The 26,855-nt window shown below is 40.0% G+C and overlaps 1 protein-coding gene across 1 annotated transcript in view; it reads left to right on the top strand.

The window, feature by feature from the left end:
- Positions 1 to 2,463: 2,463 nt before the first annotated feature.
- The window catches only part of LOC114371541 (serine carboxypeptidase-like), a 41,087-nt gene continuing 16,695 nt past the window's right edge, over positions 2,464 to 26,855 (top strand). The window contains exons 1-4 of the mRNA XM_028328950.1: positions 2,464 to 2,520; positions 3,220 to 3,284; positions 23,749 to 23,954; positions 24,075 to 24,211. Coding sequence (XP_028184751.1) covers positions 2,464 to 2,520; positions 3,220 to 3,284; positions 23,749 to 23,954; positions 24,075 to 24,211 — 465 coding nt within the window. The remainder of the gene's footprint in view (positions 2,521 to 3,219; positions 3,285 to 23,748; positions 23,955 to 24,074; positions 24,212 to 26,855) is intronic.

Raw genomic sequence — 26,855 nt, 5'->3', positions numbered from 1 at the left:
CTCTTGTTTTCACTTTGGTCACTCATATTCCTCATTTGCACAGTCTAAGCTTTCTCATAAGTCCTAAATGACATTTCAAACTTGGATTAACTCCCTTTAACCTCCAAATACCACTAAATCCAGATTTGGCCTTCCAACTCTCAAAGCCTCACTCTTTTTCCACTCATAACACCACATTCTCACTTTCTAACCCTAGGTTAACTCTACCCTTCATCTCTAGCAGTTTTCCATAAGCAATTTCAGCACATAAACATCACAAGCATCATCATAAAAAACCCTAAAACAGATTGGGTAAGCTTGACTCACACCAAACATGACAAATTTAACATGCTTTCATCAAATCTCTTCACAAATAACTATCATAAAGCATAAACCTAGTAAAACTACCCATCATATCTCCCAAAACCCAATACCCACGAAAATTTATGTGAGAAGAAGTCTACCCAAACCTGAAATTTCGAAGTCCCACACGTAGAGATGAGCTTCACGACTCCGAAAATGGCTTCCTTTCGCGATTTGGAGCAGAAATGGTGACCAAAGGTTGGAGCTTTGTTGGAGCTTCAATGGTGGAGGAAGAAGAAGGGATGGCAACGTGAGAAAGAGAGAGAAAGGAGCTTTCTGAAATTTTGGGCTGAGTAAGGAGAGAGAATGTGGCTTTTTGGTTTAAAAAGGCTTTTCTCTTTTCCTATTATTTTATTTTTCAAAAGCACTTGCCACTTGTCCCATTTTGAGTGGAACAAAAAGGGCCCACCTTTTTCTCTTGATGTGACTTATGCACAGCCACAAGAAGAAGGGAAAAATCTGACCTTTGAAATGCTAAAATCCTGCCTCGGCTTGCGTGCCATTTCTCTGGTTCCAGTCCCTCGCGTTTCTCTGCACCCGTCGGGGCCAGTTTCTGAAAATAGGCAATATGTATATCAAAACGCTCAAAATGAAACCCCGAGCGTGGTTCAGAGGTTGGTTTTGTTAAATTTTAAGTTTCACGCAAAACGATGATTTTTAGACTAATTAATTGATAATTAACCTATAACCATCTAGTTATGGATTTCTCTTCCTTAATTAGCCTAACCCACGTATCTTTCCCCCAAAATACCTACTTCTACCAGGAATATATACATATATACATACACTGAATAATACTCATATATATATATATATATATATATATATATATATATATATATATATATAATCATTCAAAATGCACCCTTTACAAAATTCCGGGTAGAAATTTCCAGGATGTCACACATGGGCTCGAAATCTACCCTAAGGCTCATGAGAACCCTAGGGCCTTCCCTTGGATCTCTAGCCCAATCTACTTGGAGTCTTTTATCCAATGCCCTTGCAGGGTAGGATTGCATCAATTAATGTGCAAAAAACAACAAGGGGGACCCCTAAGGGTACATAGATCACATTCAATCCTAAAAAACAAAACTAACCGATGGTGCGAAGAATGCAGAACAAGCAACGAAGTAAGGAATGATTGCGGTTGCGATTCGGTAGCGCTTCAACCTCATTTCCTTTTCTTTCTCTCTTCTTTCAATTCTTGACCTTTTGGACCTTGGAACCCCTCCTCAGCCTCCCTAGCACGCCTATTTATAGGAAAATGGGCACTTGGGGCAAAGGCAGCTCACCAAGGCGAGCTGGAGCTGGCCCAGGTGAGCTGAAACTTAGTGCGGAAGCAATGAGCTCGCCCAGATGAGTTGTTTTCTTCACCAGGAAAACCAAGGAAAAGATCCTTTTGCCCCATTTTTTTGGTATTTTTCGCATTCTTGATCAAAACACTGAATGATTCTCTGTTTTGTACTGTAATTGGTGTTCAACATTGTAAGTCGACTAGTAAGGATCAAAAGATCAATGAACGATAATCCCCAGATGAAATTAGGGTATGACAGTTAGAAACTTATCGAAGCCAAACAGCCTAAACGGAAACCCTGTAGCACGAATTCACAAAGCAATGGAAATAGAGGTGTGTAAAATACAAACAGAGGAAGCCACTGGAAAGTAGTGGAAGTCGAGAATGAGAAACTAAGAGGATGTTGAGAGCCAAGTCTCACACCAGAGATGAGGAAGAAAATAGAGAAGAAGTATGCGAGTTGTAATGCAATTGTGTCTTTCTAGTTTCTAAATAACTGAAATTTTTGTTTTGAATTTTTTAAAATAAAATTTGTATACACTCTAGTGTCATTTTTTGCTGAAGTTGTGTCGAAGCCATGTGTACAAGTGTTGGTGCAGCAAAATAATAATTTTTTTTAATCCAACATTGGAACTTAGTGTTCAACATGTGTTGTACAGTTGTTGCTGTCTTATGCGTGTGGGACATGCACACATGCCCACTAACCAAAATGTCCTTGCTTCAAAGTATTTACGTCATTATAGTTTTCATAAAATGTAAATTACTATTACAATGTGTTATTTCTAAATTATTTAAAAGTTGTATGAAAATCATCAACAACTTTAGATATGGACTTATCTAGTAAGAGCTTCACTGACATCATGTTACATGCCGAAGATACAAATGTGAGTAAACAAATTTTTCTTTTGTGCTTGACATGTCAACAGTACTTTATGCTGTGATAGATAGCTATTATAAAATCTTATTGAGCATGAAGCATAGTTAGAAGATAACTTTCTTGCTACCTTGAGTTGTAAATTAAATTAAATGAGGCCCGTGAAAATCAATATGTTCTATCTCTCTAGTTCATATAAGCTTTGATACCTTTTGAAAGAACCATTCAACCTAACAGTGAGGAGCAAATGAAATAATTTCAGTGTCTAAAATTATTGATGCCTGATAACTTTTGTTCTTTGTTTTCCAGAGTTTTTTTTATTAACTTATTAATCACTGTAGGGAGTATTTGTAATGTGGGAAACAAATACTAAATACTAAAATACCATATATCACGTGGAGAGGTGTAAGTAGTCAGTTTATCATGTTTTGGAGTTGGAACACAGTTAAGTTGATGGAGTATTCTCCTCATTACAAGCAGGCCTGCAAATAATTAACCATTTTCCAAACCAAAAGCTTGTTGTATACACATCTTTAACTGTTTCTTGGTTGAGGATATTTTAAATGAGAAATTACATATGCAAGAAAGCCATTCATGCTGCCAATAGGTCAGAAGAAACTTGTATCTTGATATTTATGGTTATTTCAATCTTGATGCAATTATGGGTATATTCATAATATTTACAAGTAGTTACATACTTGTGCTGTAGTACTATGATATTAGAAAAAAGTGTGAGGGAAGCCTTCGCTATGATTTTTCAAGGGGTGTTGCTAGGTGCACCCAACATTATTGCTGGTGCACCCAACATCGTTAACAAATGCCAAAACTGCCCTTACGTTATTTGCTTTTACGGATCAACTTGATCCTCAAGTCTTTTACGGATCAAGTTGATCCGCAAAGGACTTACAGATCAAGTTGATCCATAAGTCTTTTATGCATCAACTTGATCTGTAAGTTTTTTACGGATCAAGTTGATCCACAAGTCTTTTGCAGATCAACTTGATCTGTAAAAGACTGTATTTTTTGTAAATTTAAGCTTTATTTAAACAAATTTTCATCAAATTAATTGATTAGTAATAAATAATGTAGATATGTTTTAATTTTTAAATGATATTTCTAATTTACTTAGGCAATAATAATATAACATTTCTAATTTAGTTACTTCCATTCATAATATTTCGATGAATTTTGAATCAAGTAATTTAAACATAAATAACATGTAAACGTTAACATGAATATTATAAACTAATATTGTTAACCAAAATAACTTAAAATATACAAAATGTTTAGTCAAATACATCGTCCAAAACTGATAATATCAAAGGTGTGAATAAACTATGGCTGATCCATGCGCCGCCTACGTCGAGACCTCACATACACATTGCCATCTTCTGTGACACCCCTGAAAATCCTGAGGCATTTTTGGATGACCTCATGTGTCGATGTGCCTGGAGTGACTTCATTTAGGCTGAGACGATGCTCCAACGTCTCCGCGATGGCATGGGAAGTCTCCTGTTAAATTGAAAACAAATGAATTATACAAATAAGTATTAAAATAATTCAAGTAAATGACATGCATGTAACCAAATAGTAACACTTACCACTGTCTGTCTAGGCTCATCCGCATCAGAATCCGCATGTGTCGATGCTGGTGCTGGCTCTTGAGGGATAGGTGACTCTGGCACCTGAGGGATACGTTTGGGCTGTGTTGCAGATGCATCTCGAGGAGGATCTGATGTCTGTGGCACAGTCATGAATGGATGCGATATCACGAAAAACCAGTCGATGTAGTCGGGCGCACACTGACCTGAAACAACACATATGTCACTTGCTGGCGCCAGATGGTCTGAGTAGTGCATCCACCTATCATCTACGTCATCAAATGACACCCATGAATCGACAAAGTGTGCAAGAATGCACTGGACGTATCCGAACTTGCGCATAACCCTCTCCGGTCTGTATCTGACAACAATAAGCCCCCAACAGAGTTGTCATGAGAAACATGAAATCGGATGAAAGTCCTGGACCAGTCGATGCTCCGCATATGGCATCCAGCAGACATTTGGAATCCTGAGATGTTCCACGCACTGCCTGTAGGTCGCTGTAGATATCTTCTTGATAGTCTTCTTTGTGACAATCCATCGACACGCATGTGGTGACACCTCGTCGTACTCTAGATTAGCATTGCACTCCGCAACTGATGGAAAGTGCTGATATATCCAACACTACAGAGGTTACATGAAAATCATACAAATTTCAAATGAACGTTTGAAATAAAATACCCTTATTAAAACATTTTTGTAATTTAATTATGAAAAATATGTTAATTACCTGTAACAACATGATGTAACCTGCAACCTGTCGGTTGGTGCTGATACTGACATCATTAAGCTGATCATACATATGGACAAGGCCAGCAGCTCCCCATGCGTACCTCCTAGTCTGAGTGAGGTCACACAGGGCATCTAAGAACACAACATGAACATAGGTTGTACTCTTATTAGCAAAAAGAGTGCAACCCAAAAGATGCAGAAGATACGAGCTGCAGCTGTCCAGTGCTGGGTCTGACATCTGTGCTGATAAATGTCTCGTAGCCCAGACAAGCGTACATATGGTCCAGTACAATGTCCTATCTCGTCCATGGCTACCTCTGGTGAGATCATTAGTAACTCAACCAGCATCAACACCGCCTCGTCGATGTGCAGAGGCTGGAAGGTGTGGAAGTCGCCAAAGATCGGTAGATAAAGAAGAGAGGCGACGTCATCCAACATGATGGATACCTCCCCCACTGGAAGATGGAAAGTACTCGTCTCCCGGTGCCACCTCTCGACAAACGAGCATATAAGTCCCCGATCGCCGGTGTCTACTGAACACGCGATCAGAGGACTTAATCCTGTTCTAGCAACCATCTCCTCAATTGTAGGAACAGGCCTGCCTAATTTATGCACCTTCCTCCCATGGAAGGATAACTTCAACTCAGGCCGTTCGTGAATTGAAGTATAAAGGAATAGACAATTTATTAAAATAATATTTTAAAGTAACCAAAAACTCAATAAAAAAGAATACTTAACATATAACTTAAATTGAATATTATAAATACCTCTCCAAACCATACGCTGGCTGCAACATGCTCAGCATACTCCGTAAGCACAGATGAGTCCCTAGGTCCACCAGCAAATCCCTCAGCCTCATCTGCAACATCCTCTGCATCGGTATCCTGTGCGTCAATCTCTGCACCGGTGTCCTGTGCATCAGCATCTACCATGGGCTCATCGCCAGCTACAGCAGGTTCAGCCTCTGGTACTGTCATACCCTAATTTCGTTCGGGGATTATTACTTGATGACATGCAACAAATGAAGTCCCGAGACGTCTCAGAAATCGAAAGGAAGCGGGCTTGCGCGTTCCGTGAAATTCCGTAATGTGACGGAAATCAAAAAGAGTTGTTTTTGCGCAATCCGTAAAGTTTCCGTGACTTCTTCGAAAGATAAAAAAGGAGTAAATACATAATCCGTAAGGATTCGTAACCTCACGGAAGGAAAATAAGTATCGTTATGAAATTCGTAAAGTTTCGTAACGTTACGGAAAAAGAATTACAAAAAAAAAATAGAAAAGGGGGTGCATTTAGTAAAAAGGGGGGTGTAAATAGCAATCAGGCCCACTTGGGCCCTCCAGAAGATTCCTCCAGAAGGCTGTTGCTTCTAGAGGAAGCAACCTAGCTCGCCTAGGCGAGCTGGGCGGCAAGCATCTCCCCTATTTTGCTATAAATAGGGGAGGAAGTGAGAAGGAAAAGGGTTCAGCCCCTTAGGCACTTCTCTCTCTTTGGAATTTGCTTAGAAAAATTGTTTGCGTGAAGAAAATCCAAGCCGAGGCGCTTCCGAAACGTTTCCGTAACGTTTCTGTGAGGAATTTTGCGAAGGTTTCGACCGTTCTTTGACGTTCTTCAGTCGTTCTTCATCGTTCTTCAGTCTTCAACGGGTAAGTACCTCAAACTAAGCTTTTCAATTCATTATATGTACCCGTGGTGGTCCACATTTTGTTTCATGTATTTTCATTCTCGCTTTCATTTACTTTTCATACCCCCTTTTGACGTGCTTAAGCCATTTATTTAAGTCATTTCTCGCTTAATCTAAAAATGAAATAAGTTTCCACCGATCGTTTGAATTATATCATCCGTTACTTTCGTTTGAAATGAATTCCGACCGTTCGGTCGTGCCGTAATCACGTTGGAAATCAAAAAAAGAGGTAAAATAATAAATATCAAAAAATACCTTTTAGTAAAATAAAAGCGTAAGATCAATCAGACGTTTTCTCTTTGGGACTTCTCATTCTTAATTGAATTGACTAATAACTAAAGTGAAACTAAGGCTAAAATCAACTCGCCTAGTCAAGCTCGTCCACAAAAATAGGTTTTTTGAAAGTTTATCATTTCAGTTTTCTTACCAAGTAAAATGGATCATTTGTAAGGTCCAACGCCTTAAAATGATCACCCTTCAAAGTAAAGAATCACTTGTTTCACGCATAAGTAAGAACTACGTAGGTCTGATTTCCTCTCCAAAGGAGGGTACGTAGGAGCAAAAGCCTCGCTTTTGTCGACCTTAAAAAATAAAAAGAAATAAAAGTTAAGGTAACACAATTTCCACAATTCTAAAAAATAGGCTGTTGTCCTTCGAGACAAACGTGAGAGGTGCTAATACCTTCCTCAAGCGTAAATACAACTCCCGAACTTAGAATTTTTATTTTGACCGGTTTCCTTCGGTTTTTCCGACGTTTTCCCCAAATAAATGTTGGTGGCGACTCCGCGCACCTTTCCTCCTTTGGAAAGCGCACCCGTGAGCCTTGCCCTTGCTCGCCCGCGAAGGGCACGTTGCGACAGTTGGCGACTCCACTGGGGACTTTTTGTGAGTTAGGCCTATTTTAAAGAATTGTGGAATTGTGAAACTTTGTGTGTGCATTTTATTGAACTGTATAAAATGTAAATAACTGCTGTCTTTTCCACATTTTTACACTGCATTCTAAGCACCCACGGGTTTGAGTGAAAAAGGGGCCCTACACCCGGGTTCATGGGAATTTAAGGAGTGGAGGTGAATCTATCATCATGCTAGGTCTCCGACTTGCTTGATAATAGTGAAACCTCGTCTAGAGCTTTCTCTCTTTATAATGTGTTGTCGCTGGTATTCCATACCGCCACAATATTATTATCTTGAGTGATGATACCTCTAGAAAACAGCCGTGTGAGTTATGAATTGTTGGGGAGTAGTTATTAGAGACCCCTAGATATTGTCCTATAGGTTCCCAAATAGGGGCAAAGAGCAAACACGCTCCGTGCCATTCGTTCTCATGCATTTTTTGGTAAATAAAACTAGTTTATAGTTTTGCTAGTGATGTTTGGTTTCTTTAGAGTAATACGTAACCTTTTTAATACTACGTTGAGGCGCCATCATGCCCAAAACGTAGCATTAAAATTGGATCTCTGCAGTCTCGTATGGGTGAATTCCCCCTTTGTGTTGTTTTCTTTCCGTTTCATGCATGCGCATCTGCATCATACCGTCACACATGTGTTGTATGTGGGTCTCGTCTTTTGTCATGGGAAGCCGAAAGATCCATATCGTCTTCTTAACTGCACACATGGGGCACTGCGCCCCCCAAATGCGCAATAAGGAGAGATAATTTTCCGGGCTCTCGTGTCCGTAAATGCATTCATATCATGCACCGCATAAACATCTCTTCAGCATCATAATGAACATATCGTTCCTGCATTTGTCCGTTATCACATTCCCATTTTGCATGAGTCATTGCATCATCATGCATATGCGTTCAACATACTTTTTGTTCTACATGTTTGCTCATACATGATCCTTGTATTTTCCTCTACAAGACAAAAACAAAAAAGAAAGCGCGAAAATTCATGCTGCATTCTTAGTTGCATGTGTTAGGTACCATGAGCCAACCATGTTGGGATCATAAACCCATTTCTAAAATTGAAAAAAAACACAAACAACAAAACAAAATGATTGAGCATGGTACCTAATGCGTGGTTAATTAAGAAAGGATGTCTCTTCGAACATCTCAATCTCATAATTACATTTTCCATGCATAGCATGCGTATTCTCGAGTCTTTCATCCCTATGAAATGTTGTTGAAGTATTGGCGATCAAAATTGCCATTCTCTGGATTATGGGGTTGAACCAAGCTTGTGCTTTTACGAAAAGGTTCATCGAGTCAAGTTGAAGTATGGAAGTAACCATCTTGCAAAAAATTAAGGCAAAAGATGGATCGTGTTACATCGCTGCTTCGTCTACTGCCAAACACATTTAGGGCTGTTGATGTCCCTGTTACTTCCAGTTTCACCTTGACGAAGATGTCATGGACCATGTTGAAAATCTAAATTGATTCAACCCCATATCTAGTGTACAAATTCGCAATACTTCAACTGTGCATCATTCGCATACATCCATGTTGTTCATTGGTTGCATTGCTCATTGCATTCTTTCCTTGAAAAAAAAAGAACTTAATCATTGTTATATATAAAAAAAAGAACCCGCTTTACGGCGCCCTTACCAAACCTGTGCTAGAGCTAGAGTAATGGGTAAAGCAGAGGAGGTGCAAGAGAAGGTGAAGGCCGACATGGAGGCTATGAAAGAGCAAATGGCCGCAATGATGGAGGCCATGATGAGCATGAAGAAGATAATGGAAGCCAATGCGGTTGCAATTGCCGCTACCAGCGTTGTTGCTAAGGTGAACCCGACGTCCCCATCCGGCATCAATGAATCATCCAACCTCAGATATGGTAGGCAAAGATTTGGGAAGTATGGGCGGCCCCCATGATGTGCAAATTCAAAACGAGCACGCCTTCCCGCCATATGGCTTGCCTCTCAACTATACGCCACCCAATGTGGCGTACACTCCCAATAAGAATGTCAATAACTCCACTCCTATACCCATTGAGAGCCAGCAACCCCAAACTGATCATGCACATGTCTCTTAAACCGTGGGGGAGACACATGAAATTCCCCATCACAATCTAGCCGACTTCGAGCCTTGGCTCGAATATGCCACTGAAGGGCAAGCAGTTGGTGGTATACCTCTACAAAACCCTTTGGAGGGCCCTCAGTATCACCCACAACTACACCTCTTGCATTCCACAACAAGTAAAAACCCTCATGCTATGGCAGAAATGGGAAAGCTGGATCATCTAGAGGAAAGGCTCAAGGCCATTGAAGGAGGTGAAGATTATTCCTTTGCTAACCTAGAAGAGTTGTTCCCAATACCCAATATCATCACCCCTCTCAAGTTCAAGGTGCTGGACTTTGACAAGTACAATGGGATTACTTGCCCCAAGAACCATCTAAAGATGTATTGTCGAAAGATGGGGGCATACGCAAAAGATGAGGAATTATTGATACATTCCTTTCAAGAATGTCTTACTGGGGTAGTTGTTACCTGGTACACTAACTTGGAACCTTCCCGAGTCCATTCCTGGGAGGACCTAATGGTTGCCTTCGTTAGGCAGTGTCGGTATAATGGCTTTGGATAGGATGCAACTACAAAATATGTGCAAAAAAAGGGGCACGGATCTTTCAAAGAATACGCCCAAAGGTGGAGAACCTGGCAGCTCAAGTGGCACCTCAATGACGAAAAAAATGATGACAATGATAGTATTCTACTAGGGATCTGGTCTACTAGGGAAAATGGTGGACTACGCACCTTCAAAGCTTTGCGGATCTGGTCTTTGCCAGTGAAAGGATCGATGTGGGTCTGAAAAAAGGCAAATTTAGTCATCCTGCTTGGACGAATGAGAAAACTGGGGCAAATGAAGAGGGTGAGGATGAAGTAGAAGCCCATGCTGTGACTGCCATTCCAATACAGCCAAGTTTCCCACCAACCCAACAATGTCATTACTCAGCCAATAACAAACCTTCTCCTTACCCACCGCCCAGATATCCACAAAGGCCATCCCTAAAATCAACCGCAAAGCCTACCTACCGCACTTCCAATGACGAACACCACCTTTAGCACAAACCAAAAACACCAACCAAGAAATGAATTTTGCAGCGAGAAAGCCTGTAGAATTCACCCCAATTCCAGTGTCCTATGCTGACTTGCTCCCATATCTACTTGATAATTCAATGGTAGCCATAACCCCAACCAAGGTTCATCAACCTCCATTTCTCTGAGAATACGACTCGAACGCAACGTGTGCTTGTCACGGAGAAGCCCCGGGGCATTCCATTGAGCATTGTAGGGCTCTGAAGCGTAAGGTGCAAGGTCTAATTGATGCGGGCTGGCTGAAATTTGAGGAGAATCACGTGTAAATCCTGACATTGACAAAAGATGCCGCACATGGGGAAATTTTGAAAGCTGTTGTAGATGTCTCTAATGACTCATCAGGATTTTCAAGTTTGTACCATTATTGTAAACCACAGTTACAATGTTAAATGAAATGGATAAAGTTGATATCTTTGTCCCTCATCCTCTCACAAACGCATCTTTGCTTATTCAACTTTCATCGGAATGTGGGTGGAAGCCATTGGTCTGTTTGCTCAAGCAACCTGTGCTCCTGAGTTTGGACTTCCAAGACCGTTCAATCAGAGATTACTCGTCTTGCACGTTGGTGGGGGGTGCCGTAAAACAACGAGTAAAGTTCAAAACCAATAAGTTTCAAAAAAAAGAGTTCAAAAAAAAAGAAGCATTTGATTGACTGTGTTTTCAAGACATCCATGTGATCTCATTTTATCATTCCGTAAAGTTTGTCTTTTTAGAGAGAAGTAAGTTATCAAGAATAGGATGTTGGACAAATGGCCTCAGTTACCTTAAGGAAAAGAGGGGATTAAGTTAAGATACAAAGACTATTCCTCAATTAAACTTTCACTCTCTCTTTTCAGATTAACAATGCACATAGGGACAACCCTTCCCTTGTGTTCAAAAATCCCCTACAACAAGAGACCCACGGTCTCTTAATCCCTTTTCAGAAATAAGAAGAAGAGAAGAAGAGGTCTCTCTTAAAAGAGATGGATTGTACAATGAAGATCAATCAAAATTCTTTATTGAATATGCAAGTGGTTGACCAAGGAATCTTTTGAGAGGATAAAGACATTTCAGTTTGGAAAAACTCTTAATCTTTTGAGAGGATAAAACTTTTTTGGGCAATGAAAACTCTCTTTAAATTCGTGTTTCCAAGTCACATATAAATAGACCTTTGATGGCCGTTCATAAACCATTTGAATAGATGTGACTCCTGGGAATTATATTCTGGAAATCCCCTCTGGTAATCAATTACAAGACTGGTGTAATCGATTACAGGTTTTAAAAATTTGAATTAAAACATTTTCAACTGCTGGTAATCGATTACCAGAGAGCAAATCTCAATTTGAAATGATAGAATTCTTTGGTCAAACCTTTTTTTTGTTTTCAATTTGGAAACTTCTTCCTAAGATTCTAGAGATCAACTTGATCATATATCTTGACTTTCTTGGATTCTTGGATTCTTGTCTTGAATAAAACTTAGAAGCACTTGATCCTTTAGCATCATCAAGACATCAAAACATCTTGCTTCTACATAGGAGTCATTTGACTTAATCCATCAACTGAAAAATCCTTCAACTATTTCTCGTCCTTGGAAAATTCTTTTTGCAAGAATCAGCTTCTTCTTCCTCACTACGAGGTTGTGAAAACAAGACAACAATTGGTACCTCTAAGCCCTACACTGGGGCAATGAAAGGCACCATGCATAAACCTCAAACAAACCTAGGGGAAGATTAGAAGTTCTCATCCAATAGGTTCCTTGCTACACGGTCATGAAGAAGGACAACGATTGTACCTCAAAGCCTTACACTGGGGCAATGAAAGGCACCATGCAAAAACCTCAAGTGAACCTAGGGGTAGATTAGAAGTTTTCACCCAATAGGTTCCCAGCTACAAGGTCATGACGAAAGGTAACAATTGGTACCTCAAAGCCTTACACTAAGGCAATGAGTGGCATCGTGCATGAGCCTCAAGTGAACATAGGGGCAGATCAAAAGTTCTCACCCGTTGATGTTTTTAAACAAGAAAAAAAAAGGGGGGGAGACAAGCCCTGGAATTTCAATAGATTGATTAAATATCAAACGGCTCCATTCCCGTCACTCCAAAATGGTCAAGTGACTAAATAAAAAAGAACAAATACTCTGAGGGAGTTCCCGGAGAGATTTGCAAAGATAGGATAAGGTTGCATGAATTATCACCTCTTTCAAAAGGACAATCAATCTATGTTTTCCAAAAACATTAAATCAAAATCAAAATCACAAAATAGGGAAAGAATGTCATGAACGTTGTACAACTTTCCATTACATTGCATTGTTTCATATGAAGTCTGCATTTACCGCATTTCAAGACAAAGGTTGCATGCATCTGCATCCCCAAAAATCATGTTAACTGCATAGATTTCCTACATCTAATATCCAGTCGTGTGGATTTGGGATGACCGGCCCTCTCAGTGAGTCGATCTCTTGATTTCTCATAAGGGTGGACCCTTGGGTACTAGTACCTATCTTCATCAGAGGGCTACACGTCCTCGCCATTAGAGGACTACACGTCCTCGCCTTCAGAGGGCTACACGCCCTCACCTTCAGAGGACTACACGTCCTTGCCTTCAGAGGGCTGCACGTCCTTGCCTTCAGAGGGCTGCACGCCCTCACCTTCAAAGGACTACACGTCCTCGCCATTAGAGGACTACACGTCCTCGCCATTAGAGGACTACACGTCCTCGCCTTCAGAGGGCTACACGCCCTCACCTTCAGAGGACTACACGTCCTTGCCTTCAGAGGGCCGCACGCCCTCACCTTCAAAGGACTACACGTCCTCGCCTTCAGAGGGCTACACGCTCTCACCTTTAGAGGACTGCATGTCCTTGCCATCATAGGACTACACTCCCTCGCCTTCAAAAGGCGGCACATCCTGAACTTCAGAGGGCTGCACGCCCTCGCCTTTATGAGGGCTATGCGTCCTCACTTTCAGTGGACTCCATATCCACACCTTAAGATAATTTAAGGTCCTCTGGCCTTAAATGCTTAGCCGAGACTCGCGCTCCCGGTTAAGGGGCCAGTAGTTTCCTTTTATCAGTTCCTGGGCCATCCCCTGATATTGGAAGGCGACCAACTGTACGAGAACATCCAGAGAGGGAGGCTATCACGCATCTACTATGCATACCGGGGCAAGATTTCACCCGTGCCGCTGCAAAAAGACGAGTGTGGATCATGCGCACCAACATGACCACTTTTACATGGATATGGATGACATTGCTATTTAGTAACATTCTGCCCGGCGACCACAATGCCAATCTCCCCCTGAAGATGTATCGGTTGGTCTGTGCCGTCATGACATAGGTAAGTGTGCACATGGTTCAATTGATTTCTGATGTCATCTATTGTTTGCAGGGATCGCGCCCACAAGACGCCCAGTGGGCCCGAAGAAGTCCAACAAGGCCCTGGGGTTTCCAGCTCTGGTTACGGGCCTCTGTCAGTCCTACAGGGTACCCGTTCCCCCAGCGAGGTCATGTCATCGTGACATAGGTAAGTATACATATGGTTCAATTGATTTCTGATACCATCTATTGTTTGCAGGAATCGCACCCACAAAGACACCCAGTGGACCCGGAGAAGTCCAACAGGGCCCTAGGGTTTCCAGCTCTGGTTACGGGCCTTTGTAGTCCTACAGGGTGCCCGTTCCCCCCGGCAAGGTCACATCATCATAGGTAAGTATGCACATCGCTCAACTGATTTCTGATTTCATCTATTGTTTGCAGGGATCGCGCCTGCAAGACACCCAGTGGACCCGAAGAAGTCCAACAGGGTCTTGGAGTTGTCAAGCTCTAATTACGGGTCTCTGTCAGTTCTACGGAGTGTCTGTCACCTCCAGCGAGGGCATCAGGCCCCCTACTAATCAAGCTTTCATCAAGAAGTACTGCGTCCCCAGGAAGGCGCAGGGCGAAACACCACAACAGCCTGGGAATTGCCAGCAGCGGGCAACAGACGCACCGCCATCACCTCTACAGTTCACCTCAGCTCATCCACAAAAAGGTTAGAGCGTTGCTTACGACCCATGGCCGACCAATAGGCGACCAAGTCCAAAGCCAAAGGTAAGCAAAGTACTAGGTCCGTGACCGACAAGCCATCAAGCGTCCAGCTCAAGACGTTAAAGAAGCGCTACTAGGAGGCAACCTAGTACCTTTTAAATCTCTGCTTGTTATTTGATCACTTTTGTTTCTCAAGTCATAATAGGACACACCTAGTTGCTCATGATCCTAGGAATTTAAATAAAACAAGCACAAGCTCGGAAGGTAGTCATACCTCACAAAATATATATATGTATGATTAGGTAGTGAAAATACCTAAGATATGCATGTATGTAGGAAAAATACTTCACAAAATATATATATGTATGTTTAGGTAGCAAGATACCTTGGATATGCATGTATATAGCAAAAATATCTCACAAAACATATATATGCATGTTTAGGTAGCAAGATACCTTGGACACGCATGTATATAGCAAAATACCTCACAAAAATATACGTATGTTTAGGTAGCAAAATACTTCAAAAAAAAAAAAAGAGAGAGCAAAAAGAGAGCGAGCAAGAAAAGAATAAGAAGGAAGAAAAAAATAGAAAATAATAAAAAAATAATAATAATAAAAAACAACATGCTTGTGAAAAGAGATAATTTCCAACTTTTCTTTGAAAGATTTTACTGATCATAACTAGTTTTTGAAAAAATGTGTGTACACATTTGAAGGGTAAATGCTGTGAAAAGTTTTTCGAACACCCAAGATAGACTCGGATGAATGCACAAATTGATAGAAGAACATATTTTGGAAATACTGGGTTGACTTTAAAATAGGGAAAATGAATCCTGAGCCCTAGTGTCACATGACAATAAAAACTTGATGCTTGAGTATCCACATGGGTGCATGCATGACCAGTTTTGCATAAAATTTCCTAATCATCTTTGTTGCATGTGTATCATGGAAATAATGTAGGACGTCCCCTTTATCCCCGAACCGCTGGACAAACCCTGACATATATCGTGACCAGCCGTTCTACGAGCCTTGAGCCAAAATCCCAACTTATCATAAACCTTGACCCGGGGTGAGAATGTCAATCCTTGCCCTCGGAAGAAAACACAAAGAGAAGGAAAATTCCCAATCCAAGAAAGGGAGAAGACACAAAGAAAAAAAAAAGAAAAAATCCCAATCAAAGAGTGGGAGAAAGCAAAAAAGGAAAGAAAATTCCCGATCAAGGATCGGAAGAAAACAGAAGAAATATTCAGAAAGGTCTTTGGATCAGACAATATCTGAACAGTACAGAATTGTCACCAAGTAAACAAGAAAAAGGAAACCACGACCTAAAGTGGTCATCTCCCTTTGATTGCAGACAAAATCCTGTGCGCTAGCGACCTTCTCGCCCCGCACTAAACAAAAACAGAAAAGGAAAAAGGCAAAAACACTCAAAGCCAAATTCCCCACCTAAAAACCATTCCCAAAATAAGTCCTATTGATCCATGATCACGCATGTAATCTTTGATTTGATAGGAAATGATTTGCAAAATCAAGTCATGACATATCTATGGTTCGGAATTAGGATAAAACACTTACCTGTGTGAGATTGATACACTTTGAGTGATTTTCTCCTATCTTTGTTGGACTCAGTGCTTCCTCTAAATGGTCATTTAGAAATGAAATGCTAAACATCCAAAATCTCATTTACAGTTATGAGAAAATTTCATCAGCATACTCTCCTTCCCCGATAGACACATCTTTTTTTTCATAAAAAAAAAAAGCATATGTTGCTCTGATCAGTTGGAAGTTTTGTCTTTTTACTAAAGCATGTTCGCATTTTAGTGAAGAAAATACAGAGACTATTTTTAGTCTCATAGTTATCAAGAACTACGTAGGTCTGAGTTCCTCATCACAAATTGAGGATACGTAGGAGCAAAAGCCCTGCTTTTGTCGACCACCCCACTTTTTGTTATCGTGTCCCAAGAGTCCGGTGGCATGCGGAGCTACATGACCATGGGATCCCCAAATCCGTATGTTCCATCATTTATTATTTGTATGTTATCTTATTTCTATGACTTGAGGGACTAACGTTTGTTTCATGTTTTGACTTTTGTTTTGTACATACATATCGTTTGAGTTGTTACGTCAGTACTTGTTTCATTTTTGTCAATAGTGTTTGTTGAAATTCCAGAACCGTGTAAAGTTTTTTTTCATTTAGGAACGTCGTCCTAAAAAAATAAAATAAAATGAACCAAAAATCCTAATAAAAAGAAAGAAGCATTGTGAATAAAAGTCATGTTCATAAAGAAAAGAAAAAGGTTTTTATTTATACATGTATGTAAAGGGAAAATGTGTATAGAAGGTTTTTGTGTGTAAATGATGCGTGGAAAGGAATTCTTGTGTGTGTGAACAACGAGTGTATATAAAGAAACTTTTGTATGAACCATAGGTGTGTGTTGGGAAAAATGAAAAATCTTTGAATGTAAATAGGGTTTGTATATAGACCGTGTGACGTGAAGAGAAGAGTTCTAATGCGTGTACAGAAACAATTTGTCGTGTATAAAAATATGGATGTACAAAGAAAGGTTTTCCTCATAAAGGACCACAGGTATATAGTTTTAGTGAACATATATAAAAATAAAACAAAAAGTAAAGAGAAAGAAAGACCGCGAAGGTCGACATGTCATAGTTAAGAAGTATAAATCATTCATAAAGAGCAAACGTATCTTCTGGAAACAAGGGACTGATGCTAAGAGTTTTTTTTCCGGAATAACCGAGATAAGGATGGATGAATTCATTGAACTGATAAAAAAACATAATGGGGAAACGTTGGGTCTGTTTGTGTAAATTCCCAACCGTAGTATCACAATGCCATAAACGGGATGCTTGAGGGCCCACCTGGCTGTAGCCATGACTAATTTTTGCGCGTTGTTTTCAAATCATCATTGTCACGCGTGCCTTATGGAATAATATGGAAGCTCGGCCCGAAAATGACACCTTGACACCCAAATTTGTTTCGCCCCAGATATCAAGATTGGGGTTCCCGCGATAAAAGACCCCATTGAAACACAACCTTAGACCTTTTTGAACCTTGGCCTGTAAAAAAGGAATCCTCATTCTTTCCCCCGAAGCAAAGGACAACGGAATCTCCTCAAGGGAGAGCGAATAGAATGCTAAAACCCAATTTCCCAAAGAAAGGGATGGGGGAAGGAGTAGAAAAAAAGAGAAGGAAGAAATGGAAAGAAAGAAAAGAAAAAGGTGAAAATAAAGAAAAGAACAAAAGAAAGAAAAGGAAGGATTCCCGATCAAAGATCGAAAGGAAGTGAAAAGGGAAAAGAAGCAATTCTCGATCAATGAAAGAAAGAGGATAGAAAGTCTCCAAAAGCCAGATTGCCACTCAGAATCATTCTTGACTGGCAATATCCCACCCCACATGAACAAAGAGGAAAAGACCGAAACACCTAGATTCCTCTCCAAAAACACTGACCTCGAGAAAATCCTATTGGTCCGTGATTGTACGTTTGATTTATGATTCGATAGGAAGTCGTGTGCAAAATAGAGTCCTGGTGCAGTTATGGTTTGGGAATAGGATAAGACACTTGCCTTGTGAGTTTTATACACTATGAGTGATTTATTTTAAGCTTAGCCCGATGTTTCCCCTGCGTGTTCATTTGAAAGCTAGAAGTTGACATCCTACCCTTCATTCTCGGTTAAAAGGAAGATTACCCTTGGCACAAGTATATTGTTTCTCTAAGATGTGGTGCTCTCGCGAATGATTTATTTTTCTTTGCAAAAAGCATGTTATCCTTTTATGTGGAGAAACTCGGTGGACCGTTCGGTCCCGCCAACACCCTTTTTTTGGAGCCACATGAATGTTATTGCTTAGGGCTGTTCATGTGTTCTCCGCTTTTGAGTTTGGAGCTGTGTTTCATGATTGCCTAAGAGAGGACCCTCAAGGCAATCCTACATTCTCATCCTTTTCCGGAGCCACATGAATGTTATTGCTTAGGGCTGTTCATGTGTTCTCCATTTTCGAGTTTGGAGCTGTGATCCATGATTGCCTAAGAGAGGACCCTCAAGGCAATCCTCCATTCTCACCCTTTTTCGGAGCCCCATGAATGAATTGCGTTGTCATTCATGTGTCCTCCATTTTCGAGTTTGGAGCTGTGTTCCATGATTGCCTAAGAGAGGACCCTCAAGGAAATCCTCCATTCTCATCCTTTTCCGGAGCCACATGAATGAATTGCGTTGTCATTCATGTGTCCTCCATTTTCGAGTCTGGAGCTGTGCTCCATGATTGCCTAAGAGAGGACCCTCAAGGCAATCCTCCATTCTCATCCTTTTCCGGAGCCACATGAATGAATTGCGTTGTCATTCATGTGTCCTCCATTTTCGAGTCTGGAGCTGTGCTCCATGATTGCCTAAGAGAGGACCCTCAAGGCAATCCTCCATTCTCGTCCTTTTCCAGAGCCACATGAATGTTATTGCTTAGGGCTGTTCATGTGTCCTCCATTTTTGAGCTTGGAGCTGTGTTCCATGATTGCCTAAGAGAGGACCCTTAAGGCAATCCTCCATTCTCATCCTTTTCCGGAGCCACATGAATGAATTGCGTTGTCATTCATGTGTCCTCCATTTTCGAGTCTGGAGCAGTGCTCCATGATTGCCTAAGAGAGGACCCTCAAGGCAATCCTCCATTCTCGTCCTTCTCCGGAGCCACATGAATGTTATTGCTTAGGGCTGTTCATGTGTCCTCCATTTTCGAGTCTGGAGCTGTGCTCCATGATTGCCTAAGAGAGGACCCTCAAGGAAATCCTCCATTCTTATCCTTTTCCGGAGCCACATGAATGAATTGCGTTGTCATTCATGTGTCCTCCATTTTCGAGTTTGGAGTTGTGCTCCATGATTGCCTAAGAGAGGACCCTCAAGGCAATCCTCCATTCTCGTCCTTTTCCGGAGCCACATGAATGTTATTGCTTAGGGCTGTTCATGTGTCCTCCATTTTTGAGCTTGGAGCTGTGTTCCATGATTGCCTAAGAGAGGACCCTCAAGGCAATCCTCCATTCTCGTCCTTTTCCGGAGCCACATGAATGTTATTGCTTAGGGCTGTTCATGTGTCCTCCATTTTTGAGCTTGGAGCTGTGTTCCATGATTGCCTAAGAGAGGACCCTCAAGGCAATCCTCCATTCTCATCCTGTTCCGGAGCCACATGAATGTTATTGCTTAGGGTTGTTCATGTGTCCTCCACTTTCGAGTTTGGAGCTGGGTTTCATGATTGCCTAAGCGCGGACCCTCAAGGAAATCCTCCATACTCCACCTTTGTTCGGAGCACCATGAGTGTCATTGCCCAGCGCTGTTCATGTGTCTCCATTATCAAGTGTGAAGCTTCTGGTGACTGGGAAGCACGTTATTCTGTTGTTTTCCAGATCGGTTCCTTCGCCAAGTATGTGTATATGTGTATATATGTATTATATTCGTTGTTCTGGTTGTTGTTTGTTTTGTGCAGAAGAAAAAAGAAGAAGTAGAGATGAGAGTCGTCATCACGGAAAGGTAGGGCGGACGAAATCAGTGTCCTATCTTTGCTTTCCTCTAATCTCCGATGAGAGGTAAGTAAAGAGGGGCAACTGTCATACCCTAATTTCGTCCGGGGATTATTACTTGATGACATGCAACAAATGAAGTCCCGAGACGTCTCAGAAATCGAAAGGAAGCGGGCTTGCCCGTTTCGTGAAATTCCGTAATGTGACGGAAATCAAAAAGAGTTGTTTTTGCGCAATCCGTAAAGTTTCCGTGACTTCTTCGAAAGATAAAAAAGGAGTAAATACATAATCCGTAAGGATTCGTAACCTCACGGAAGGAAAATAACTATCGTTACGAAATTCGTAAAGTTTCGTAACGTTAAGGAAAAAGAATTACAAAAAAAATAGAAAAGGGGGGTGCATTTAGTAAAAAGGCGGGTGTAAATAGCAATCAGGCCCACTTGGGCCCTCCAGAAGATTCCTCCAGAAGGCTGTTGCTTCTGGAGGAAGCAACCTAGCTCGCCTAGGCGAGCTGGGCGGCAAGCATCTCCCCTATTTTGCTATAAATAGGGGAGGAAGTGAGAAGGAAAAGGGTTCAGCCCCTTAGGCACTTCTCTCTCTTTGGAATTTGCTTAGAAAAATTGTTTCTGTGAAGAAAATCCAAGCCGAGGCACTTCTGAAACGTTTCCGTAACGTTTCCGTGAGGAATTTTGTGAAGGTTTCGACCGTTCTTTGACGTTCTTCATTCGTTCTTCATCGTTCTTCAGTCTTCAACGGGTAAGTACCTCAAACTAAGCTTTTCAATTCATTATATGTACCCATGGTGGTCCACATTTTGTTTCATGTATTTTCATTCTCGTTTTCATTTACTTTTCATACCCCCTTTTGACGTGCTTAAGCCATTTATTTAAGTCATTTCTCGCTTAATCTAAAAATGAAATAAGTTTCCACCGATCGTTTGAATTATATCATCCGTTACTTTCGTTTGAAATGAATTCCGACCGTTCGGTCGTGCCGTAATCACGTTGGAAATAAAAAAAAGAGGTAAAATAATAAATATCAAAAAATACCTTTTAGTAAAATAAAAGCGTAAGATCAATCGGACGTTTTCTCTTTGGGACTTCTCATTCTTAATTGAATTGACTAATAACTAAAGTGAAACTAAGGCTAAAATCAACTCGCCTAGTCAAGCTCGTCCACAAAAATAGGTTTTTTGAAAGTTTATCATTTCAGTTTTCTTACCAAGTAAAATGGATCATTTGTAAGGTCCAACGCCTTAAAATGATCACCCTTCAAAGTAAAGAATCACTTGTTTCACGCATAAGTAAGAACTACGTAGGTCTGATTTCCTCTCCAAAGGAGGGTACGTAGGAGCAAAAGCCCCGCTTTTTTCGACCTTAAAAAATAAAAAGAAATAAAAGTTAAGGTAACACAATTTCCACAATTCTAAAAAATAGGCCGTTGTCCTTTGAGACAAACGTGAGAGGTGCTAATACCTTCCTCAAGCGTAAATACAACTCCCGAACTTAGAATTTTTATTTTGACCAGTTTCCTTTGGTTTTTCCGACGTTTTCCACAAATAAACGTTGGTGACGACTCCGCGCACCTTTCCTCCTTTGGAAAGCGCACCCGTGAGCCTCGCCCTCGCTCGCCCGCGAAGGGCACGTTGCGACAGGTACCACAGGCGAGTCCGCAGGTACTATAGGCACATGATCGGCAACAGTGATAGGTACCCGTCGCCAGCGTGCCGATGCGGTTGGCCTTTGGCACTGAGGAGCACCATCAGAATCATCACCATCCCCTCTCCCCAAACCTTTGCCAACAACCCTACCTAAGACACGACCTAATCCTCTAGTCTTAACCATGATATGCAAATGTTGTGCTATTAGATGCAAGCAAATTTGTGTTCTTATCTCAGTAGCCAAAGCAATTTTTCTTTATCTCATTTTCTTAAAGAGATCACATAATCTTCCAGTGTAGGTTATGATTTTGAATGTGTCTAAAAGTTGTGTTACTAAGCATTAACTGTTGAATGCACTATTCTTGTTTTAGGATAAACTATAAAGTGCACTTATAACTAGTGATTAGAAAATTAATGATTGAGAATTGTGAAAAAATCAAATACATGCATAACAATATTTGTAATTAACTACAATCTCAATCATTGATTTTCTATTCAACAGTTGTTACTTAGAGCGCTTTATTTTTAGAAGTACAAACCCCTCACATTAAAGGACCCAAATCCTTCATTATATTGAACCCATGTAATTGCACTATCACATGTCTCATCCATTCAAAATTGTTTTCTTATGACGTGCATTTACATTTCTCTATAAATTCATTTCAGACCATATAGAAAATGTTGATTTGTTATACATGTTCTAATATTTCGGTTAGCAATCAAGCTATAATCAACATAGTTGCTTTGCACTTACTAGCCTCAGTTTAAAGGTCATTGCACTATTATTTAGTTCACTTACTATTTTCCGAAAATTCTTTTTAGATATTTAGGAGAAGAAAATAAGAAAAAAATTTCTTGTGCACAAGTTAAAAATTGGAAAAAGTCAGAAGAAAAAATAAAATAAGGTCTCCTCTCCATAAGTTAAAATTAACTTATGCATATGTTAAAAACCAGTTTTTAGAGAAGCTAATATGAGAGAGCTTCTACAAAAATAGTTCATCTTTGTACAAATAGTTGAATTGGGACATTTAGCATATGTGGTTTCAGTTGCTCAATGACAAATAATATTGGATTTGGTGTTTTTTAGTGATTGATGATTTGTTGTTGGTTTACTTCTACTTTTTAATATAATAACTTAATTTTTCCTACAGGCACTTGAGAATCCAAGTTTGAGCAATCACTCGAGTCAGTGAGGGAGAAAGAATTAGAGCTACATTGCAGGCACATTGCACTCTATGGCCCATGTTGACACAATGATACTTATAAAGAGACTTTTAGTTTGTAGTAGGGACTGATGAAAGTTTAGATCTATTAATCATGATATCTAATCTTGAGAATGGCGAGAAAAACAACACCTTTTCTTTAAAGGCAAGATTCTTGTCCTTATCAATAAATCTAGTGATATGATCATAAACACCGAAGAAAGTAATGAATGGACAACTTGACAAAATGCTAAATAAAATCAGCAAAGCAATTTTGTTGCAACTAGTACATATTGAACATTGTTACCAATACTTTTTATATTCACTTTGGTGTTTATTTATTAGCTTTGGTTTACCATTATATTAGTTTAGGTGTTCATATAATTTAACAACCATTTTGCATAATTTACTACCTAATTTAAGCTTTAAAAATTTAAATTTATACGTGCGGATCAAGTTGTCAATGGAAGCAATAAGGACGATTGGAAGCAATAACAAACAAGAAAAGGGACAATAGGCCTTACCTCGATGAAGAACGAAAGAGCAGCACCTCGCGGAAGAATGGAAGAAGAAGAGGCACTTGAAGGAGGGAGAAGCAGCAGCTCGCGCAGAAGAAGAATCACCAAGAAGAAGAAAAGCCTCGCTGAAGAAGGAGAAGAAGAAAAGCCTCGCGGAAAGGAAGAAGAAATGGCTCGCTGGGTGCACTATTTTTTTTTTTAAATAACAAGGGGCATTTGTGACTTTTCGCATTAAGTGCTGGGTGTACTAGCAATAACGTTGGGTGCACCTAGCAACAACCTTTTTCAAGCATGGAGAAGTTCCTGAATCAAAATTCTGTTCGGGATTCACTAGGGGTTGGGAAAATTCATTTTGTTTCTTGTAGCACTAAAGTTTCTCTGGCTATGTTTGTGGATTGGATGAGGAATCTTGAAATTGGTATTCCTCCCCTTCTTGAGGATGGAACCAATTTGCTTGTTTATGCCGGGGAATATGATCTCATGGGTAACTGGCTTGGTATGTATTTACTCTTAATGTATTTAAGATCTGTTGAAGAAATTTAATATTTCATATTTATAACCTTTCAATGAATGATATGATGGACCTTTTCTGGGTGGTATTAATGATTTCAATGAGTCGGTAACTCAAGATTGGTCCGTGCCATGGAATGGTCTGGTCAGAAAGAGTTTGCAACCTCACTTAAAGTTCCTTTTGTTGTTGATGGATCAGAAGCCGGATTATTGAAGATCTATGGACCTCTAAGTTTCCTTAAGGTCTTCTTTTTTTCTCTCTACCCCACATACACGTATAGACACTTTATGTAGTGAAAACTATAAATAGCATCTTGGATAAGGCATACTCTATGTAACAAATTGGGTAAATAAATTATATTCCACATTACTTTGTGTGAGAAATACCCCAAACCTTCTAAAATGCACGATACTCATCTTTTTTGCTACAGTTTTAGCTTTTTATTGGTGTAGGCACTACTACAATTTTTAGATTTAACATCGCACAGTTAACATCGGTTATTCACAAAACCGATGTTAACAAAAGCGCGGTGGCATTTTTGTAAATAAGTAGACTTAGTTAACATCGGTTTTTCCGAAACCGATGTTAACTACTCGATATTAACATCGGTTATTTAAATAACCGATTTTACTATGGAGTAGTTAACATCGGTTTTGGAAAAATCGATGTTAGTATCGAGTTGTTAACATCGGTTTGGGAAAAACCGATGTTATCGAGTTGATGTTAACATCGGTATTAAGAAAACCGATGTTACCTAGTTGATGTTAACATCGGTTATTTTTAAAAAACCGATGTTGTTATCATTATATATAAAAAATCTAAAATTGCACAACCCGCGTGCTCGAACCCTATCGTTCTTCTTCTTTCTCCTTCTGCCTGAGTTTGTCTTTGTTGCAAACTGGCCTGCGCTTCCGTGACTACAACCACATTGTGGAGTTCGTCTTTGTGGAGTTCGTCTCTGCCACTTATCGATTGAGGTACGTCCTTTCATTTTAACATTAGGCATTCCTCGTTTTAACATTTGGTCACTTTCGCAGCTCAAAGAAAACTGGGAAAGGAAAGAGTCCCAGAAAGGGTGTGAATCGATTTTGGAAGTCCATTGTGGTTGGCCTTAAGACTCCCAGGGCGTTCTTCTTCTTTCTCCTTCTGCCTGAGTTCGTCTTTGTCGCAAATTGGGCTGCACTTCCGTGACTGCAACCACATTGTGGAGTTCGTCTTTGTGGAGTTCGTCTCTGCCACTTATCGATTGAGGTATGTCCTTTCATTTTAACATTAGGCGTTCCTCATTTTAACATTTGCTCACTTTCGCAGCTCGAAGAAAACTAGGAAAGGAAAGAGTCCCGGAAAGGGTTGGAATCGATTTTGGAAGTCCATTGTGGTTGGCTTTAAGACTCCCAGGGAAGCCATCAAAGGTATGTCTCTGTTGTCATGTTTCGAAACCAATTGCTTAACTTTGTATATATCATGTCTACTTTGCTGCTCAGGTGATTTCTTCGTCTTCTTTAGTCGCTGTCAAGGTTCGTTGCTGCTTCTGTTCTGTGTGCTGGTTAGTGATAAGTGCTGATTAGGAATATCTCCACCATTGACGACAATTGACAATCGGTGAGTATATGCATCTCTATTTGTGCTTTTTACCAAGATGAGAATATGCTTGTTGCTAATAATTAAAATATGTTGTGTTGTAGTTCCTTTGGGTATTTGTATTTTGAAGTAATGGATTTGAGTCATTTGATGTTGCAGGATGTATTTGTATTTTGTTCATTTGTATTTGCTCTTTAGTTCATGAAGTTATAGACCTTGCAAAATAATAATCCTTTATGGGTTAATTACACTTATGAACCTCAATAGTGGCTAATGTATGAAAATTGTGTTAATTATTTCTTTGGGTTTTTTTAGCACATTTCCTTAAGAACCCCATTGTTTGTTTTGGGTTTTACAAGAAATGTAGCACATAAGCAAAATAGAATTCATTTTAACTTCAAAAATAAGATTTGATAAAGATGGTTGTCAAGGTGCTGTTTGAAGCCTTACATGCTTTAAGTTTGTATTGGATGAACATTTGGTTGTTTTGTAAACAAATTTGTTATTGGTAAATCCAAGATTAGGATACTATATAGAAAAAAGTAGTACAAGATTCTAAAATGAAGTGTTCTGCTGCCATTTCATTTGCTGTTCTTTAAATCTGCATGTGCAATAATATTTGATCGTATTGCCCGCAGTCATATCACAAATCTGATTGTTGTCATCATTGTGCTTTTGTGTAGGAAGTATATTTGATATTAGGCCTACATATGTGTGGCTACAGTTTAATTTTGTTATTCACAATTGCTTGAGTTCTATAAGATTCTTCGACATATACAAATGGTCAAACAACTAATCAAGGATTCCAGAGTTGGGATTTATTCCTTAGATTTTTCTGATAGTTTAGGGTCAAAAGAATTCCACTCTTAATCTACCTTAACAAATATCAAAGCAAATGAAACATGGGAATGGGTTAATCTATCAAAGTAAAAACTGCTATTTTAATAGGAATCTTGATTTTCCATAGCTCCTCAAAGCATTCCTCGAGACTGTCCACTGCTGCTTCCTCCCAAAACATTGAATAAGCATTATTTGTAGAGTAGATACCCCATAGGTCTACTGCCCAGTCCCAGCTATCAGACCCATAATTGTGAATAGGCTTACCTTCAACTTCAGAAAGAAAAGTGATAGCCATTCCAATTTCGTTGTCGAACAGCGGTCTTCTCCAATTAAAATACCACTCCCATCCAGAGTTATTATGTTTCCCTATTTGTCCAATAAGCTGGTGTTGTTGAGAAGAGATCAAGTAGAGCTTAGGATACTTTTCAGCTAGTGACAAAAGGGTCTTTTAATGGAGGGGGAACA

The sequence above is a fragment of the Glycine soja genome, chromosome 10 (genome assembly GCF_004193775.1).
Source record: "Glycine soja cultivar W05 chromosome 10, ASM419377v2, whole genome shotgun sequence".
NCBI classification, from domain to species: Eukaryota; Viridiplantae; Streptophyta; class Magnoliopsida; order Fabales; family Fabaceae; genus Glycine; species Glycine soja.
This window is presented reverse-complemented; position numbering and strand designations above follow the sequence as displayed.